Source organism: Artibeus jamaicensis, unplaced genomic scaffold (genome assembly GCF_021234435.1).
Source record: "Artibeus jamaicensis isolate MK-2021 breed Jamaican fruit bat unplaced genomic scaffold, CSHL_Jam_final scaffold_847, whole genome shotgun sequence".
NCBI lineage: Eukaryota > Metazoa > Chordata > Mammalia > Chiroptera > Phyllostomidae > Artibeus > Artibeus jamaicensis.
This window is the reverse complement of record NW_026522057.1, coordinates 8,418,895-8,437,065: the sequence shown is the minus strand read 5'-3', so window position 1 is coordinate 8,437,065 and position 18,171 is coordinate 8,418,895. Positions and strand designations below refer to the sequence as shown.

General features: G+C 36.8%; 1 protein-coding gene and 1 non-coding gene across 8 annotated transcripts in view; one reads left to right on the top strand and one right to left on the bottom strand.

The window, feature by feature from the left end:
• Positions 1-18,171, top strand: part of AGO3 (argonaute RISC catalytic component 3) — a 122,204-nt gene that overhangs the window by 73,413 nt on the left and 30,620 nt on the right. For all 7 annotated transcript variants that reach the window (XM_053660093.1, XM_053660094.1, XM_053660097.1 and 4 more), the window contains 6 exons: positions 2,835-2,922; positions 3,043-3,190; positions 3,584-3,703; positions 6,889-7,011; positions 7,956-8,089; positions 13,658-13,842. In XM_053660093.1, the coding sequence (XP_053516068.1) occupies positions 2,835-2,922; positions 3,043-3,190; positions 3,584-3,703; positions 6,889-7,011; positions 7,956-8,089; positions 13,658-13,842 (798 nt within the window). The remainder of the gene's footprint in view (positions 1-2,834; positions 2,923-3,042; positions 3,191-3,583; positions 3,704-6,888; positions 7,012-7,955; positions 8,090-13,657; positions 13,843-18,171) is intronic.
• LOC119052532 (U6 spliceosomal RNA) lies at positions 7,828-7,934 on the bottom strand. Its single transcript, XR_005083130.2, has one exon. It is a non-coding gene; the product is annotated as a U6 spliceosomal RNA (small nuclear RNA).

Genomic DNA, 18,171 nt, shown 5'->3' with positions numbered 1-18,171 from the left:
ACAAAAGTTACATGTTCTGGGCTATATATTTGGGTTTAATTTTTAGCTGGTGTGAGGAATTTGATTAAAATTTAAATAGCGATTCAAAGTGTGCTATACAAAGTGTGAATACATTTCCTTAGTATATTTGTTTGGTTCCATTTGAACTTCCTCCTAACTATGAGGATGGTTTCTTCGTGCCGGAATTCATCATGGTTGAAGAGCAGAAATACTGTGGGAAGCATATGGTAAAAGTACCATATGTATGTAAGAATACTAATTTATTTTCTGTAAAAACTTACAGTAGGCTCGTAGAACCTTATTAATAAGTTGTTTAATTTAGGAGGAAGACATGAAAATAAATTACTAAGTAGTGTAAGATAACAAATTTGTTATAAATTTTCTGTTTTTTCCCTAAACATAATATTTTTACATATTATATACTTCCAATTGTTGCTATTTTCTTCTTTTAAGGCATTCCCTTGATAGTATTTTATTTTCTAGTCTTCTTAATAATGTAGAGACATAGGTCTGAAATTTTAGTTTTATAAAAAGGTCATTATTAAAAAATTATTTCTCTGATTCAGTAGAGTACTCAAGAAAAACCTTTACCAATCTGATACAGTGACACTGTGTTCATTTAACATTAATTTTTGCTGATAGATGAGAAAAAACTACTACTGTGAGCAAACTTTATATTTGGTTGTATAGTTAGTAATTAGATAGGAAAATGAGTTATACTATAATACAGTTTCTCGGCCTTGGCACTGTTGATATTTGGGCTGGATAATTTTTTACTGTGGTCAGAGGTGGGAGTTAGTGCTGCCCTGTGCATTGTAGGTTATTTAGCAGCATCTCTGAATCTAAGTATCCCTAAATCTAGCATCCACTAGATGCCAATAGCACCCCCAGTTGTGATGATCAAAAATGTGTATGAAGTACAGCATAGAAAATGCAGTTGATAATATTGTAATAATTATATATTGTACCAGTTGGTACTTGAAATATCATGGGTGATCACTTTATAAAGCAATATGATTGTCTAATCACTATACTACACACCTGAAACTCAAACAAAATAATATTGAATGTAAAATGTAATTGAAAAATAAAATTTTTTTAAAACTCTCCAGATATTACCAAATGTTCCCTGGAGGGCAAAATCACCTCTGTTTAAGAACCACTTCACTATAGGAATCACAGACATAGAAGGAAAATAGTACAAAAATAACTGTAAATACTAGAACAGAACTAAAATTGTCCTCCATTTACCACCTTTTAGATTTTCCACCTTTGTGGTGTAGGCCATAGAAGTGGAGTTGCTTGTCTGTGAGCAGTAGCCACTGTATTTGTTTGACTCTTCTCCAGATGGCCCTGAAACCACTGGGTCTGAGCAGTAACCACTAGACATGTAGCTTTTTAAATTTAAGCTACTTAGAATTAAATTGAATTTTCAGTTTCTCAGTCATACCTATTGCTAGTGATTACCACATTAGCACAGAGATAGAAAACTTACATTTTATCACCTCAGAAAACTATTGGACAGCACTGCTTAAGAAAATTCATCCCAAGAATTTCAGCCAATGATTTAAAAGTTCATTGCTTCACTTTCTAAAACAGGCCTGGGATCCAGAAACCCCTAGAGCAGCAATTTTCAACCAGCGTGTAGCAAGAAGTTTTAAAACATGCAATACCTGACTACTTAGTCAAGGTCATTGACCTTTTTCCTTAGATTGTTAATTAAAAATTATGACAGCCAACACAATAATAGTCATCTGGTATGAATGCCTTGTCTTGAACCATAAATATATAGGTCTTATAATAGTAGAATTGCATCTTATTGGTCACATCACATAATACGGTTGCATCTAATTGGTTAATTCTTAGTACTGGAAATTCTTATATACAGGTATAGGCACCTAATTTTCTTTTTAAAAAAGTCACTTTGGAGCAAAAAGAGTAGGCAATTTCTTTTTTCTTTTTTCTTTTTGTAAATCAAAATTATACCCTTTTTTTGTCAGATTGGCAACAAATATTTATTTTTCTGTGTGTTGCAGAATTTTAGTCATTAGTTTATGTGTGTCACGAGATGAAAAAAGGTTACAAATCACTGCACTAGAGTCCGTAGATGGGCTACAAGAATCCAGGAACATATAAAATAATACAGTAAATTATGTGCATTTTCCTGAGTTTATTGCTTTCATCATATTCTCAAAGAGGTCAGTGATTCCATAAAAACGTAGTGATCATCTGATCTAGGAATTATTTTGGCTGCATTTGATTTCTGATAGTAGTAAAAGTTGTGTCGATATCTTATACTGCCACCAAATTGTCACTCCACTTAAATGAAAAGAGGCCAGGAATTTTTGTTTTTTCTTAAGTTGTGAAGGATCTCTTTCTTGAACTTGATGAAATTCTGATCTTCACTCAGTATGTGATGACTGGGCTATTCAGCTGTCACACACTTCGAAAGTTATAGAATATCCTGGGAATTACTGCAACTGCTTTCATTTCTCCTTCCCTTTCCCAGAATAAACACTGGACTTTATCATAAACAAGTTTTTTTAATTAATGGGGAATTTTGCCCCTTGATCTACAGGGTTTGAAATTTTTATGATACTATTTTTTTAATGTATAGAGTTGGATATGACAGGGAAAATGTTTGGGAATAGGTTTATTGTGACCATAACCATTATTTGCAATGTTATATATAAAATCCTTTGTTAATATCATAGTACCTATATCACAGGTTTTCTGTTCAGAATTTGAGTTTTTCTGATAGTGAACAGGCTTTATAGATATAAGTATTTTTCATGTGACAATTCTGTAACCTCAGTTTTTCTTATTGGGATCAGGTCTGAAGGTTGAAGTGACTCATTGTGGAACAATGAGACGGAAGTACCGTGTTTGTAATGTAACAAGAAGACCTGCCAATCATCAAACGTAAGAACACCTAGTGTTTATCCGCAGAGAGGATGTGAGGTGGCTTGCTTTAGTCAGCGGACGCAGACTTTTGCTGGCTCATAATGAGATGAGTTATTAATGTGTGCTTTTTTCCCCCAGCTTCCCTTTACAGTTAGAAAATGGCCAAACTGTGGAGAGAACAGTAGCACAGTATTTCAGAGAAAAGTATACTCTTCAGCTGAAGTACCCACACCTTCCCTGTCTGCAAGTGGGGCAGGAGCAGAAACACACATATCTGCCACTAGAAGTAATGTGTTTGGGCTTCTTATTACTATTCTCTTATTCATCTTTCTGTTGTAGTCTGTTATGGACTGTAAATTTATACTCACATTTATTTTGGAGATTTGTTTTTAAGTTTTATTCAAAATTTTTGGTAATAAAATAATAGGAAAACAATGTATCTGCAATCCTGCTACTCTAAATGTAACCACTCTTAGCATTTTGATACACTCCTTCTCAGACTTTTTATTCAAGCCTGCATTTCACCAAACTATTATACTGTAGAGCAGTATTGTTGACTATTTTTTAATTTAATGATATCAAAAAGAAGTTTAATGAAGTAGATTTTAAATTTTCTTTTCCTATGTAATTAGCACCTAGTTAAAAAATATATATATACATCTAGTTTTTTTATTTATAGGTTTGTAATATTGTGGCAGGGCAGCGATGCATCAAGAAGCTAACAGACAATCAGACGTCCACTATGATCAAAGCCACAGCAAGATCTGCACCAGATAGACAAGACGAAATTAGCAGATTGGTTAGTACTAACCCTAGACATGGGAATTAAAACTATATTAAGGCAGCCCTGACCTGTGTGTCTCGGTTGGTTTCACAAAGCGGAAGGTCACCAGTTCTATTCTGTTCAGGACACATGCCTGGGTTACAGGTTTGGTCCCCTTTTGGGGGGCATACCAGAGGCCATCAATTGATGTTTCTCTCTCATATCATTGTTTCTCTTCCTCTCTTCCACCCTCCTTTCTCCTGTCTCTAAAGTAAATAAATAATAAGGTAACATTAAACACACACACACACAGAGTGATGCCTCAGTACTCACCCTTCAGAACTCGTCAGACCTGGTCCTCCTTACATGTTGATGAGAAAAAAAATGTTTCAGTACTTGGCACTCAAGCATTGCACCTGCTAGAACTTGTATGAATCATGACACCACCCCGCAAGAGAAAATGCTTCAACTGTTGCTTGCTTGCCCCTCGTGGGAATGAATTAATGAGTGCTGAAGTACTACTATGTGTGTGTGTATTAGGGTGAGCTACTGAAGAATCATATCCTTATCAGCTCATACCGTATTGCTGTTTCATGAGCTGTCAGAATTAAAAGGAATCATGGCAATAAATAATCTAGTGGTGTTCTGGGGGTAAAACTTAGTGAGTTCTACGAGAAGGGTTAGATTCTTCTACTTTAATCCCAAACTCTAATTAGGCACAGAACAGATTCTCTCAGAACTAATGTTTCCATTTGGTGAACTGAAACTTTATTGCCTCCCACCTAAAAGAGGAAGGAAAAAGGAAGAAAAGTAAAGATCTTATGACTAGGGACAGTGAAAATGTAGCACTCAGCATAGAAATGCCTAGTCCCCAGTATCAGGATGGCAACTTCAAGATGAATAAAGAAATGTAAAACAGCTCTCACCCTGTAAGTCAGCACTCTTCAACCAGTGTGCCATGGCAGGCACACCAGTGTGCTGCAGGAATCTTTAAAATATGCAGTACCTGACTATTTACTCAGGAAAACTGACCTCTTTTTCCCTTAGATTGCAAAAAAAAAGACAGTCGCCAACACAGTAGTTGTCCAGCATGAATGAGTCAAAATTATACCTATTTTTTGGTTAGATTGGCAAAAAATACAACTTCGGTGTGCCACAGAATTGTAGTAGTTTATGTGTGCAGTGAGATGAAAAAGGTTGAAAATCGCTGATGTAAGATTTTTAAATGGGGAGGAAGGAGGAGTTACCAGTACCACTTTATAAAACTGACGTGATAAGGCAAAATGAAAAATAAAAGGCACCTGGATTTTATGTTCTTCTTTAATATCATTTAAATTGCCCGAGTGAAGAAAAAAAAGTCTGGAAATATGAATATTACCTAAAACGACTTCACACCACTTTCAAAAGCAATCTTAAAGATTGTTGAAAAAAGGTTATAGGGCTCTTTCATTTTGTAAGCCAATTACAGAAGAATTTTATTTCTTATAGTTTTAAAAGGAGTGCATAAAAGTTGCTACATGATATTTAATTAGAAAAATACAGTGTGGTTTTCATGGATTTTTATCTGATCTACTGTGACAAGATTTTGAAAACTTAGACATTAGAACTTCTCACTATATAAAATCTCAACAACTACTTCCAACTTACTATATAAGACTACTGTCAAAATTAATGATTAAACATTTAGCACCTAGCACATCATGCAGTGAGTCTTGGTAAATAGAAGTTATTATCCTGTGTAATCTTACTATGGAAAACACACACAAGAAGTGGATGGAGTTTAAGAAGAAATGGTACACCAGTGACTGGCTTGTGAACAAAATTAACTGAGGAACAAAATAGAATCAGAGGCATTAGATACATGGAACAGTCTGACAGCTGTTGGAGGGTCAAGGGAAGGGAGGGCTGGAAGAAAGAATGTAAAGGGATTAGCCAGAGAACGTATATGCATGACCCGTGCACACAGACAACATTGTGGTGCGGGCCTGAAGGTGGGGGTGTTGGAGGGTTAGGAGCTAGGTGGAAGTGGTAAAAACGGGGGAAAGGTGGGGACAACTGTAATAGCATAAACAGTAAAGTAGAAAAAGATGCATCAGTGCCTAATTTAGGAAACAACATTTCCTGCTTACTGTGGGGGGATTCTTTTAACATATTTAGCTCATACAAATCTTTAAAAGATTTTATTTATTTATTTTCACAGAGAGGGGAAGGGAAGGAAAAAAAGAGGGAAAGAAACATCAATGTATGGTTGCTTCCTCCACGCCCCCTACTGTGATTCTGGCCCACAACCCAGGCACGTGCCCTGAGTGGGTATCAAACTGGCAACCCTTTGGTTCGTAGGCTGGCACTCAGTCCATTGAGCCACACCAGCCAGGACTCATATAGGGGTTTTGTTTTTTTTTTAGGTTTTTTTTTTTTAGTTTTTTTTTTATATGGATTGTTACTCAAAGACTTAAACATTGCTTTCCCTTAGTGACCCTATTTGCCCTTTACTCTGAGACCAAGTAAAAATGTTTTGAAAAACTGTTACTATATAGCATTCTGCAAACATGAATTACACTTTGAGAGCCAAGTCTACATTGAATTATGGTAAATTCCTTATATGTATGGATATACTATGTAAAAATTATCATCTGTATTTTGTACTGGCTTTCTTATCTATCTTAAATGTATCCCATTAAGTAAATTTTTACAACATGGCACTTTAATCTGAAAATACTGAAGTAAATTTTATATAAATTGTAAATCAGGTAATTGGTGGGGGGAGCCATAGTAATGGGGGGGTAGGATTGCCAATAGTTGCTGTTAAACCCTGTGTGATTTTAATAATATATATCTGGATCTTCTAATTAGAGGTTCTTAACCTTATTTAAGTTAGGTATTTCTTTTACAATCTCTAGACCATCCTCCCCAAAATATATTAGTTCTAATCATATAAAAGTACCACTCTCATGTGTAGTGGATACTTGAAATTTCTACTACTCAACCTAATACATTTAAATTTTTTATAAGTTACCAGGACGTTCACAGCCTCCCTACAGTCCGTTAATAATCAGTGGTCCTGGGTTAAGGGGATTTCTTCTCTGTAGTTAGGGCACCATTAACCAGACCTGCTATAAAATATTGTTGACATAGTGAAGGAAAAAAAAAATAGAGTTCTAATAAGTAAAGCAGGACATTTGGGGAAATTTTGAAAGTAACTACTGATCTTCTCTTCATAGGTGAGAAGTGCAAATTATGAAACAGATCCATTTGTTCAGGAGTTTCAATTTAAAGTTCGAGATGAAATGGCCCATGTAACCGGACGCGTACTTCCTGCTCCTATGCTCCAGTACGGAGGACGGGTAAAACCTCTTGATAGTTTTTAATTGTAAACATACAGTTTCTGTGTACAGAGAGAAGGGCATTCCTAGCTAAGGCTGGAATTTAGAAACTTTTATTGTTTCAATAATATTTTTTTGTTTCGAGATGTCTTTGCTTGAGTTTAGAAGAGTATGTTTTTCTATGATAAAAATATAACATTGATTTAGAATAACCTATTTCATGCAGAATATTATATATATATGCGTATTGAAATAAACTATGTTAAATGTTTGTTCTTTATTACCATATTTCTCTTTCTTTTTTTAAAACTTTATTTAGTTATTTTTCAAGTACAGTTTTTTGTCTATTTCTCCCATCCCAGCCTCCTGAGGCCCGTGCTCCCCACCTCCCATTTCCACCCCCCTTAGTTCTTGTCCCTGTGTCCTTCCTATTTGTTCCTCCAAATCCCTCCCCTTTTCTCCCCTTAAATTCTCTTTCCTCTCCCCTCTGGTCACTGTCAAGACGACAGTTCTCTATTTCAGTGTCTTTTTTTATTCTTGCTTGCTCGCTTGTTTTGTTGTTTAGCTTCCTGTTAAAGGTGAGATCATATGGTATTTGTCTTTCAACACCTGGCCTATTTCACTCAGCATAATGCTTTCCAGTTCCATCCATGTTGTTGCAAAGGGTAGTAGCTCCTTCTTTCTCTCTGCTGCATAGAATTCCATTGTGTATATGTACCACAATTTTTTGATCCATTCATTTACTGATGGGCACCTAGGTTGCTTCCAACTCTTGGCTATTGTAAATTGTGCTGCTATGAACATTATGGTGCATAGGTTCTTTGAAATTGATGTTTTAAAAATATGGAAAGCTTCACGAATTTGCGTGTCATCCTTGCACAGGGGCCATGCTAATCTTCTCTGTATCGTTCCAGTTTTAGTATATGTGGTGCCAAAGCGAGCACTCTCTTTTTTTTTTTCTGCAGAATCGGACAGTAGCAACACCAAGCCATGGAGTATGGGACATGCGAGGGAAACAGTTCCACACAGGAGTTGAAATCAAAATGTGGGCTATAGCTTGTTTTGCCACACAGAGGCAGTGCAGGGAAGAAATATTGAAGTAAGTCTTGTCATTAGTTTGGCTTTGGGACCTTTTTGTGTTTAAATTTTGTATTTCAGTTTTAAATATTCAGATAATGATCTAACCCATATTGCCTCAGTATCAAGTATACTTAATCACTGAGCCTTTAAAAATGCCTTTTCTAATTGCTTCTTGGCCTTTTGACTAAGATCGAGTGTAAAAATGCTTTTTCTTGCCCTGACCAGTGTGGCTCAGTGGATTGAGTGCTGGCCTGTGAATCAAAGGGTCGCTGGTTTGATTCCCATTCAGGGCACATGCCTGGGTTGTGACCCAGGTCCCCAGTAGGGGGCACTTGAAAGGTAACCACACATTGATGTTTCTTCCCTCTCTTTTTCCTTCCCTTTCCCTCTCTAAAAATAATAAATAAAATTTTAAAAAACAAAGCAAACGTATAACAATGCTTTTCGTCAATATTTTGATGAAGATTCTTAAATTTGTTAGTTGTAGTAAAGTCACTGATTCAGTCTTCAAGGCATTTGTGGTATAGCAGGAGCATCATTGACCTTTGGTAGAAAAAAAAACAAATTGCTACTTCCTAGCATTTTTAGAGTGGATAATTTTTTTATCTCATTATGCTTCAGTTTTTTAAAATATGTTTTTTTGATTATGCATTACAGTTATTCTATTTCCCCCCCTTCATTCCCCTCTACCCTGCACACCCCTCCCCCAACAATCCCCCCTTTAGTTTATGACCATGTGTCTCAAGTTCTTTAGATTCTATATTTCTCCTACTATTCTTACCCTCCCCCTATCTATTTTCTATCTACTGTCTATGCTACTTATTTTCTGTACCTTCTCCCACCTTCTCCTTCTCCCACTCCCCTGTTGCTAATCCTCCATGTGATCTCCATTTCTATGGTTCACTCCTGATCTAGCTGTCCTCTTAGTTTGCTTTTGTTTTAGATGTGGTTGTTAATAACTCTGAGTTTGCTGTCCTTTCACTGTTCATCTTTTTTATCTTCTTTTTCTTAGGTAAGTCCCTTTAACATTTCCTATAATAAGGGCTTGGTGATGATGAACTCCTTGAATTTGATCTTATCTGAGAAGCACTTTATCTGCCCTTCCATTCTAAATGAAAACTTTGCTGGATAGATCAATCTTAGTTGTAAGTCTTTGGATTTCATGACTTGGAATACTTCTTTCCAGCCCCTTCTTGCCTGTAAGGTCTCTTTTGAGAAATCCTTTGTAGGTGACTGTCCCCTTAGCTCTTGCTGCTTCCAGGATTCTCTCCTTCATTTTAATTTTGGCTAATGTAATGATGATGTGCCTTGGTGTGTTCCTCCTTGGGTCCACCTTCTTTGGGACTCTCTGAGCTTCCTGGATTTCCTGGAAGTCTATTTCCTTTGCCAGATTGGGGAAATTCTCCTTAATTATTTGTTCAAATAAATTTTCCACTGGTGGCTATTCCTCTTCCCCTTCTGGTATCCCTATAATTCGGATGTTGGAACGTTTAAAGATGTCCTGGAGGTTCTTAAGCCTCTCCTCATTTTTTTGAATTCTTGTTTCTTCATTCTTTTCTGTTTGGTCATTTTTTTCTTCCTTCTGGTCCGCTCCCTTGTTTTAAGTCCCAGTTTCCTTTTCATCACTATTGGTTTCCTGTGCATTTCCATTCATTTCAATTAGTTTAGCCTTCATATGTTCCTCTAATTTGTGACTAAAATCAACCAGTTCTGTGAGCATCCTGATCACTAATGTTTTGAACTGTGCATGTGAAAGTTTGGCTACTTCTTAGTCACTTAGAGTTATGGGCTCTGGGGCTTTGAGTTCTTCTTGAGCCATAATGTTTTGCTCTGTTCTCGCCTGTTAGGTATGAGGAGGGGAGCCTTAGGTGTTCACCATGGCGGGGCCACCCAGGTTACTGGGTTGTGAGGCTGTATGTGGGGGCGGGGTCAGAGAGGGACAGTGGCAGTGTCCTATGCTGCTTCCTGCCACTGGGGCCTGCACGGTCTATCTCACCGCTCACTCCTTTGCCAGTTTATCGGCGTGCAAATGTGTGACCACGGTCAGCCTTCAGTGGATCTGCTGCTGCTACTGCACACCTGGGATCTGCTCACAGCTGCCAGGGTGCCTGGTTCACGTGCCCCGGTTGATGCGGTGGATCTTTCCTGCCTGATCCCGCTCTGCTGCTGGCTCTGCCCCTCTTACCGGTTTGGCTGAATGGTTTGTTGTTGTCAGACTTCCGTATAGTTCAATTTTCTGTGGTTTGACTGAATTTTTGTTGCTAAAACTTTGTTGTTTTTAAACTTGGTTGTGCGAGAAGTCACAGTGTTTCCACCTATGCCTCCATCTTGGCGGAAGTCCTATGCTTCAGTTTTTACCTTTTTAGAGTACAGATAATAGTATTGATCTGCTGGGTAAAGATTAAATGAGATTCTTATTTCTCATTTGAGTTCCTTGAGTGAGTAGTTTAACACCTCATTTCCATTTCCTTCCTTTCCAAGATTTGGCCTCCATCTCCAACATTTTCCTTCTCCAGATTTTTTTCCTTCAATGTATAAATGCTCAACAATCTTCTGTTTAATTTTTTTTTTTTAATCTGCAGCTTCCAGATACCTAACTTACTCTCTTGGGCTCCCAAATCTTCTAAATCTTAGTGCTCCACTGAAACTGGTTTCTGAAAGAACTCCAGTATCTTGTCGTTTCTTATTGTCTCTTTTCAACCATTATTTTTCTCAAAATTTGTGTAGCGTTAGGTACAAATGACTGTCTTCTTGACATTCCCTCCATCCTTGCCTTTCTGGTTCCTTTTTATGTTGGCTTCTTTTCTTTGCTGTCTCCTCTCCTTTGGGACTCTAAGGACATTGGGCCTTTGGCAGTCTCAGGGGCTTCTGCCTTTGCTCTTGTTTGAGGAGGGAGGCATGCTGCTGTGAAAGACCACCAAGCCCTTTTGTGACTACTTGCTCCAAACCTTTTAGGCTCCTCTTTGACAAAGAATAATATTAAAAATCAATATGACATTTTAAATCGTTCATCTGCCTCTTAAGTCATGTCTTCATTTTCACATATTTTGGACAGAAAACTGAAGTACTGTGTATTCCCTGTATCTTCCTGGCATTTTTTTCCCATTTCCACACATGCTTCTGTTTACTATCTCTACTCATCTAGATACTGTTCAGTCTTCTGTGATTTGTGATGCTGGAAGTAATCTCTCAACTCTAAACATACTAATTTATTAATAGCCTCTTTATTTGCACTTGTCACTTCCTATGTAAGGTAGAATTATACTATAATTATTTGTGTAGCCCTGGCTGGTGTGGCTCAGTGGATTGAGCACCGCAATGCCTGCATACTAAAGGGTCGCTAGTCCAGTTCCCAGTCAGGGGCACATGAGAGGAAACCACACATTGATATTTCTCTCCCTCTCTTTCTCTCACCCTTCCCCTCTGACTAAAAGTTAGTAAATAAAATCTTTAAATAATAATAATTGTTATTTGTGTAAATTTCTTATCTCCTCTCTAGAATCTAATTTCCTTAAGAAAATGATTATTGTCTAGTTTAAATCTCTAGTAATTGCTGGTCAGGTCCCCATTTGGGGTGTGGAAGAGGCAGCCAACGCCTGTTTCTCTCTCACACATCAAACTTTCTGTCCCTCTCTTCCTCCCTTCCTTCCCCCCCTTCTAAAAATAAATGGATAAAATAAAAAAATTTTTAATCTCTATTAATAGGTCCTATAAAGTGTGCCCATAATGAATAGTTGTTACGTGATTTAGAGACCAATTTACAAGTGATTTCAAAATCTACCTTGTTTTATTATATGAGAAATAAATTTTTTTCTATTTAATTCTGTTCATTCTTTTTTATTAGCTTCAAATTTCTAAATGTATGATTGAAGATTCCCTTACTATACTTTTCTCTAAAGTTTTTAACCCCCTGTTTTCTTTATTTTTAAGATTTTATTTATTTTTAGAGAAAGGGAGGGAGAAAGGAAGATAAACAGCAGTGTGTGGTTGCCTCTCGTGCGCCATCCACTAGGGGTCCTGGCCCGCAAACCAGGCACGTGCCCTAGACTGGGAGTCAAACAGGCAACCTGTGCTCAATCCACTGAGCTATTCCAGCCAGGGCATAACCCCTGCTTTCAGGTGAAATGTCACAAGGACAGTTTAACTGCAATGCTGCGATTATCTTACTTAACCTCCAGAGACCAAAGGAAAATCCTCCAATTATTTTTCAAGCTTAGAGTTATTTTTTCCTTTTTACATTTGTTATTCGTGGCTTGACAGAAGTCTCATAATCATTGGGGTTATGGCTCTTGTTCAGGCTGACTGAAAATATTCGCCTTTACATTCCTTGAATTATTCCCGAATAAGAAAATGGAGAAGGGAGTTTCTGCGCACTCAGTCTCTGTCCTGATGGGATTGGAGTGTTTTTGGTCAGAGATAATTCAGATCCTTGACTTAGGACCTTATTTTTGTTTTGTTTTTTCGTGGAATAGATTAGTTTTATTTTTTATTGTGTTTTTTTCCATTACCGTTTATTTCCCCATACCCTCTTCTACCTCCACCCAATTCCTCCCCCTAAGACCTTATTTGTTTTAAAAACAAGTAGTTATTGTTAAACCTTGACATCATTACTCATTTATCCTAGGCTAAATATAGGATTTTGTTTAAACATGAAATTATTAGCCTTTTGGGTTGGTTTGTGTTTGTTTGTTTGTTTGTTTGTTTGTTTTTATATTTTTTAAGATATCTTTCCTGATATCTTAGTTTGAGAAAGGTAATACTTTGGAAGGAAATTCAGGACTAGGTCAGAGTTCTGACTGTACCATTTGACTTTGGCCAAATATTTAATGTCTCTGAAACTGTTTCCTGATCTATAAAATGGAAGTAATACCTGACCTACCACTTTCTTATGAATCTTGTCGGGATCAAATTAGAAAATGTAAAATAGCTTATATTTATCATGTTAATGTCTTGGGCAGTGTGCTAAGTGCTTTGCATGTATTGTCACATTTAATCTGCACACCAACCCTATTCTTTTTTTCCCCCCTTTTAAGATTTCATTTATTTATCTTTAGAGGGGAAGGGAAGGCGAGAGGGAAAGAAATATCAGTGTATGTTTGCCTCTCATACATCCCCTGCTGGGAACTGGCCTGCAACCCAGGCATGTGCCCTGACTGGGAATTGAACCGCAATCCTTTGGTTCGCAGGCCCGCACTCAATCCACTGAGCTACACCAGCCAGGGCCCAACCCTGTTCTTAAAGTAATCATTTTACAGATGAGAGAAACTGGAAAAATTTGCCTAAAATTTCATAGCTAGTAACAAACAGGACCTCTCAGGCAAACTCTAGAGCTGAGCTCCTAACCAGCATACTCTGTTACTAACGCTCTTTGTAAACTACCAAAATGCCACATAACTGTACAGAAGTGTTAGTGTTAATTCACAAACAACCCACATTGTCCTTCACATCAGTGGTCTGGTGACCTCCTCATTTATGGAGTACATTAATCTTTGCTTCATTCTCCATTCCCTTCCCAAACTTTCTATTACTACTTTGTGCTTGTCAATGACTAGACTAAGGTTTTATTTTTAGTGTTTTCTCCTTCTAGGGGTTTCACAGACCAGCTGCGGAAGATTTCCAAGGATGCAGGGATGCCCATCCAGGGCCAGCCTTGCTTCTGCAAATACGCACAGGGGGCAGACAGCGTGGAGCCCATGTTCCGGCATCTCAAGAACACCTACTCAGGGCTGCAGCTCATTATCGTCATCCTGCCAGGGAAGACACCAGTGTACGGTAAGGCTAGCTTAAGATTGCATTTTTCCTCAACTATGCTAAAACATATCCTAAAACTTTAAAAAATTGAAACATTTTATACCTTATAGTATTTAAAACTATGTACTGTTACTCTAAAAAGACAGATCGGGAGGGCAAACTACATGGTCTGTGAAGAAACCCTGTGAAAAGAACTTCAGTAATTAAAGTAGGCATTACAAAATAATGGTTATGGGGAGAATTGTTATTAAAAATGCCCCTGAGCTAACTTGATTACCAATACAATATAGTGGTTGTGGACTTAGACTAGACTGCTTAATGCCCATGTTACTGATGGGTGTAGGGCCTGTGTATGATCTGGTTGAATTACTTAAACCTTGGTTTCCTCATCTGTGAGATTGGATGCTAATACCTGATCCCTACAAGGTAGTTGTAAGGATTAAATAAGTTTACATATTAGAGCCTAAGATAGCACCTGTCATGTACTAAAAACTTGGTATTTATTAGCTATTATTATAAACAAATTAAAGTTTTGTGAGATTAGTGAGTTAATATAAATCATTGAATCATTGAAAAACACAAAGTATAATTTTCAAACTACTGGAGTACAATCAGTGATGCTTAGAAATTATCAAAATATTCACAAAGGAATTATTACATTTGACTACATAAAAATTAAAATCGCTGTAAGTCACAAATGTATGACTAAAATTGAAAGGAAACCAGTAGAAAGTGAAAAATATTTGCACTAAATGGAGACAATAAAAGACTAGTTTATTATTAGTTAAAATATTCTTATAGGTATGTTACTGTGTTCAACAAAGGAAAGAATTATACTTTAAAATGAATGTGCAGAGAATGTAAACCAGCCCCTGGCTGGCGTAGCTCAGTGGATTGAGTTCAGGCCTGTGAACCAAAGGGTTGCCAATTCGATTCCCAGTCAGGGCGCATGTCTGAGTTGCAGGTAAGGGGCAATCATACATTGATGTTTCTCTCCCTCTCTTTCTCCTTCCCTTCCCCTCTCTCTAAACAAATAAATAAAATCTTTAAAAAAGAATATAAACCAAAATTTCTCAAGAAAAAACAAGTACCTGGCTGGTGTAGCTCAGTGGATTGAGCGCGGGCCTGCGAACCAGACAATCGCAGTTCGATTCCCAGTCAGGGCACATGCCTGGGTTGCAGACCTGTTCCCTGCAGGCCAGTTCCCAGCAGGAGATGCACAAAAGGCAACCATACATTGATGTTTCTCTCCCTCTCTCCTTCCCTTCCCCTCTGAAGATAAATAAATAAAATCTTTAAAAAGAAAATATGGTACAGAAGAATAGACTAAATTATTTAAAAAAAAGAAAAAAAAAAGAAAAAACAAGTAAATATATGAGAAAATGTTAATTTTTACCAGTAGTTAATGTACAAATTAATAAAAAGCAAAATTGTTAGCTACTAAATTAGCAAGTATATTTAAATAATATAATACCTAGTGCTTGTGAGTATATAATGAATCTAACATTTTAATCCCTTGTTGATGTATTAAAATTGATAAAATCCTTCCCATCAAAATTATAAAAGTGTTTTTAGTTTGCTCTTCAGTATTTCCAGTATTTTGAAATTGAATACATTTCAAAAATGTATTCAAAGGAAAGAATTCATAATGTAGAAAAATCTCTGTGCACGAAATTTTTGTAATATCTGTAATATTTAAAAAATACTAAGAACCACCCTGGCTGGTGTGGCTCAGTGGACTGGGTACTGGCCCGTAGGGTCAGTACCTGTACCTGGAACCAAAAGGTCGATGGTTCATTCCAGGTCTGGGCACCGGCCTGGGCTGCGGGCCAGGTCCCCAGAAGGGGGCACAAGAGAGGCAGCCATACATTGATGTTTCTCTCTCTTTCTCTTTCCTTTCCCCTCTCTCTAAAAATAAATAAAATCTTAAAAAAAAAACTACTGAGAACTGGTTTTAATCAATGGGTAAGTTGTAGTACATTGATGAAATATTATGCAGTGGTTTAAAACGATGGTTATAAATTCAAAAGGTTTTTTTTAAGTTGTGACAAAAGACAGGTTTTAAAGTGTTGGTAAAATCAGTAGGAGAAGAACAAAAAATTGAAAAAGAGACACAGGTCATAAAATAGAAAAACAAATGGTCAATTATAAAAAGGATGGTCTGCCTCATTAGTTATTAAAGAATATGAACTATAATAAGTTATTTTCACCAACAATTACAACACTTATTTTTGGCAAAGATGTGATGAAGTATACGCTCTCATACACCATCGATGTAAAGAAAAGTTGGTATTAACAGCCTCCCAACTGGTGTTCTTGCTGGCTTTCCCTCTATTTATTTCCCTTTTAGTCCATTCTCTACACTGCTTCAAGGGTGATTTTTTTTTTAATTAATAGAATTAATTAATCTTCCTTACTATATGCACAATTTTCCCTACTATTAATATCTTGTATAAGTGTGGCACATTTAATGAAGCAATATTGATAAATTATTAAAATATTTCACAATTTATTCATTCTTTGTGTTGTAGAGGTCTGTAGGTTTTGATGTGAATAACATCATGAATCTACTATTACAGTATCTTACAGAACAGTTTCACTGTGCCAAAAGTCCCCGGTGTGTCCTTCTCTTCATCCCTCCTTCCTGCCCTCCCTCCCTCTCCTCAGACCCCTGACAGCCACTGGTCTTTTTATGTTTTTATGCTTTTGCCTTTTCTGAAATGTCATATAGTTGGGTCATAGGGTATACTGTACCCTTTGTTAATTGGCTTTGTTCACCTAGCAGTATGCATTTAATGCTCCTCCATATCTTTCTGTGGTTCGATAAATAAGTTCTTTTTGTTGCTGAAAATTTGTCATCGTGTTAATGGACTGCATACAGCCTGTTAGTCATTTACTTATTGAAGGGAATTTTGATTGCTTCCAGTTCTTGTCAATTATGAATAATGCTCCTGTAAACATTCATGTGCAGGTTTTTGTGTGGACATAAGAGTATCTGTGTTTTTTTTTTCTTTTTGTACTAAAGTAAGTCATAGTGTGTTTTTAATTTCAAACTCCAGTTTATTTTTGGTCTTTAGGAGAACAGTTGATTTTTGCATGTATACTTTGTACCCTACAGCCTTGCTATAATCACTTAGCTAGTTCCAAGCAGCTTTTTGTCATTTCTTTGGGATCTTCTGCACAAACAGTTATGATGTCTTTTATATTCTTTTTCTCACATTAGCTAGGACTTCCAGTATGATGTTGAATAGGGGTAGTGAGAGGAGACATTCTTGCATTGTTCCTGATCTTCGGGGAAAGCATCTAGTTTCTCAGCACTAAGCATGATGCTAACTACAGGTTTTCTGTAGTTGTTTTTTATCAGGTTGAGGAAGTTCCCCTGAATGCTCGTTTGCTGAGACTTTTATCATAAATTCATGATGTAGTTTGCCATATCCTTTTTCTGTATCTGTCGATATGATCCTCTGATTTTTCATTTTAGTCTTTTAATGGGATTAATTGATTTTTGAATGTTGAGCCCATCTTTACATACCTGGCATAAATCCCACTTGATCATGGTATAAAATCCAATACCACTTTGGATTAAATTTGCTAATATTTTGTTGATTTTTTAAAAAATTATGTTACTGTTGTTCAGTTACAGTTATCTGCATTTTCCCCTCACCCCAGCCAAGCCCACCTCCCTCCCCAGCTTCCACCCTCCTCCTTGGTTTTGTCCATGTGTCCTTTATTGTTGAGGGGTTTTGCATCTATGTTTATGAGAGGTACTGGTCTATAGTCTTTCTTGTAAGGTCCTTATCTGGTGTTGTTAGAGTAATACTGGCCTCAGGCAGTAAGACAAGAAGCACTTCCTCTGCCTCTGTTTTCTAGATGCGATTGTGGAGAATTGGTGTTATGTCTTCTTTAAATGTTTGGCAGAATTCACCAGAGGGACCATCTGGGCCTGGTACTTTCTTTTTTGGAAGTTTATTAATTATTGATTCAATGTCTTTAATAGATGCAGATCTATTCAAACTGTCTAGTTTTCTATGTGGGTTTTGGTAATGTCATTCAAAGAATTGGTCCAGTTTATGTAAGTTATCAAATTTGTGGGGCTGGAGTTTCATAATACTCTTTTATTATCTTTTAAATGTCAATGGGACCAATAGCAATCAATGATCCAGTTTTCATCTCTGATATTAATGATTGGTGTCTTCTCCCTTTTTTCTTAGTTAATATGGCTAGAGTTTTATCAGTTTCATTGGTCTTTTCAAAGAACCAGCTTTTTGTTTTTGTTTTTTTTTCTATTGATTTCTTATTTTCAACTTTATTGATTTCTACTCTAATTATTAATATTTCTTTCCTCTGCTT